This window comes from Austrofundulus limnaeus, unplaced genomic scaffold, assembly GCF_001266775.1.
Source record: "Austrofundulus limnaeus strain Quisiro unplaced genomic scaffold, Austrofundulus_limnaeus-1.0 Scaffold323, whole genome shotgun sequence".
In the NCBI taxonomy this organism is placed as follows: domain Eukaryota; kingdom Metazoa; phylum Chordata; class Actinopteri; order Cyprinodontiformes; family Rivulidae; genus Austrofundulus; species Austrofundulus limnaeus.
In genome coordinates, this window is record NW_013952725.1 from 425,833 (window position 1) to 427,516 (window position 1,684).

At 35.3% G+C, this 1,684-nt stretch overlaps 1 protein-coding gene across 3 annotated transcripts in view; it reads right to left on the reverse strand.

Moving 5' to 3' along the window:
- The window catches only part of LOC106527414 (collagen alpha-1(XVIII) chain), a 79,223-nt gene that overhangs the window by 29,118 nt on the left and 48,421 nt on the right, over positions 1-1,684 (reverse strand). For all 3 annotated transcript variants that reach the window (XM_014022290.1, XM_014022289.1, XM_014022288.1), the window contains 2 exons: positions 1,277-1,375; positions 1,100-1,135 (listed from right to left, as the gene is read on the reverse strand). In XM_014022290.1, coding sequence (XP_013877744.1) covers positions 1,100-1,135; positions 1,277-1,375 — 135 coding nt within the window. The remainder of the gene's footprint in view (positions 1-1,099; positions 1,136-1,276; positions 1,376-1,684) is intronic.

Consider the following 1,684-nt stretch of genomic DNA (forward strand, 5'->3'; position numbering starts at 1 on the left):
GAGCAGAACTTGTCTTCCACAGCAATTATTTTTAGTTAGCATATAGCTAAAATCTAACCATGGTTATATAATAGCAGCTGCATTCTGGCACGATAAGGCCTATGTTTTATATTCAATTAACGTATGATCTGATTAGTCGACTAATCGAAAAAATAATCGGTGATTAATCGATTATAAAAATAATTGTTTGTGGCAGCCCTAATATACTGTACATGCATATACATACACTGCCTGGCCACAAAAAAGTTGCCACCAAAATAAAAAAAAGTTTACACACTAGTATTTCATTGGACCACCTTTAGCTTTGATTACAGCACTCATTCTCTGTGGCATTGTTTGGATAAGCTTCTGCAATGTCACCAGATTTATTTCCATCCAGTGTTGCATTAATTTTTCACCAAGATCTTACATTGATGATGGTAGAGTCTGACCACTGCACAAAGCCTTCTCCAGCACATCCCAAAGATTCTCAATGGACTCTGTGGAGCCAATCCATGTGTGAAAATGATGTCTCATGCACCCTGAACCACTCTTTCACAATAAGAGCCTCATGAATCCTGGCATTGTCATCTTGGAATATGGCCGTGCCATCAGGGAAGAAACAATCCATTGATGGAATAACCTGGTCATTCAGTATATTCAGGTAGTCATCTGACCTCATTCTTTGAGCACAAACTGTTGCTGAACCTGGACCTGACTAACTGCAGCAACCACACATCATAGACATCAGTTAAATCCAGGTGGTGACTTTTTTTGTTTGGCCAGCCCAGGAACTATACACATTTACAGCTCTCAAAAAATTAGGAGACCCCTTTAAAATGATCAGTTTCTATGATTTTACTCTTTATAGATATGTTTGAGTAAAATGAACATTGTTGTTTTATTCTATGAACTAATGACATGTTTTTGAATTTTTTTTATTTTATTTTTATTTTTTGCAGAAAATGAAAAATGGTCAAAATGATGACAAAGATGCAGTGCTTTCAGACCTCAAATACTGCACATAAAACAAGTTCATATTCATCTAGAAACAACAATACTAATGTTTTAACTCAGGACGAGTTCATAAATCAATATTTGGTGGAATGCATGAACTCACCATCTCACCCTTCTCTCCTCTGTCTCCCTTTTCACCCTAAAAGATACAGGAAATTGGTTGAGTCGTAAACAGAAACTGAAGTGCTGGTTAAAATATGGTGTGGAGACAATAAAAGGTTCATAGAGACCATTTATTTTTTATTTTAATTTTTTTAGCCTAATTTTTGAGGCTCTGTACCTGGAGTCCGGGGTATCCGTCCAAACCTGGGTTCCCAGCAGGTCCTCGTGGTCCTTCTGCACCTTTGATTCCATGGTCACCAGGAATACCTGGCTTACCCTAGTAAAATCAATTAAAATTTACTAATAAATCAGATAATATATTACAGTACCTTTTAAGGAGTTAACTAGCTGTACCAATAATTTCTAAAATGCTTGCTTTAATTTCACACAGTACATTTGGATTTTGACCCTAACCATGTATGCACAAAATTTCATATACGCCCTTTTTCCAAGCAAAACTTCTAATGTACCAAGAATAAAATGTACATGAACCAAAAGGAACCAAAATTTAGTTTAGTTTTTTAGTTTAGTTTATTTCAAACATGTATACAAAACAAAACAAAAAAATGATAAAAAGTGATAACTA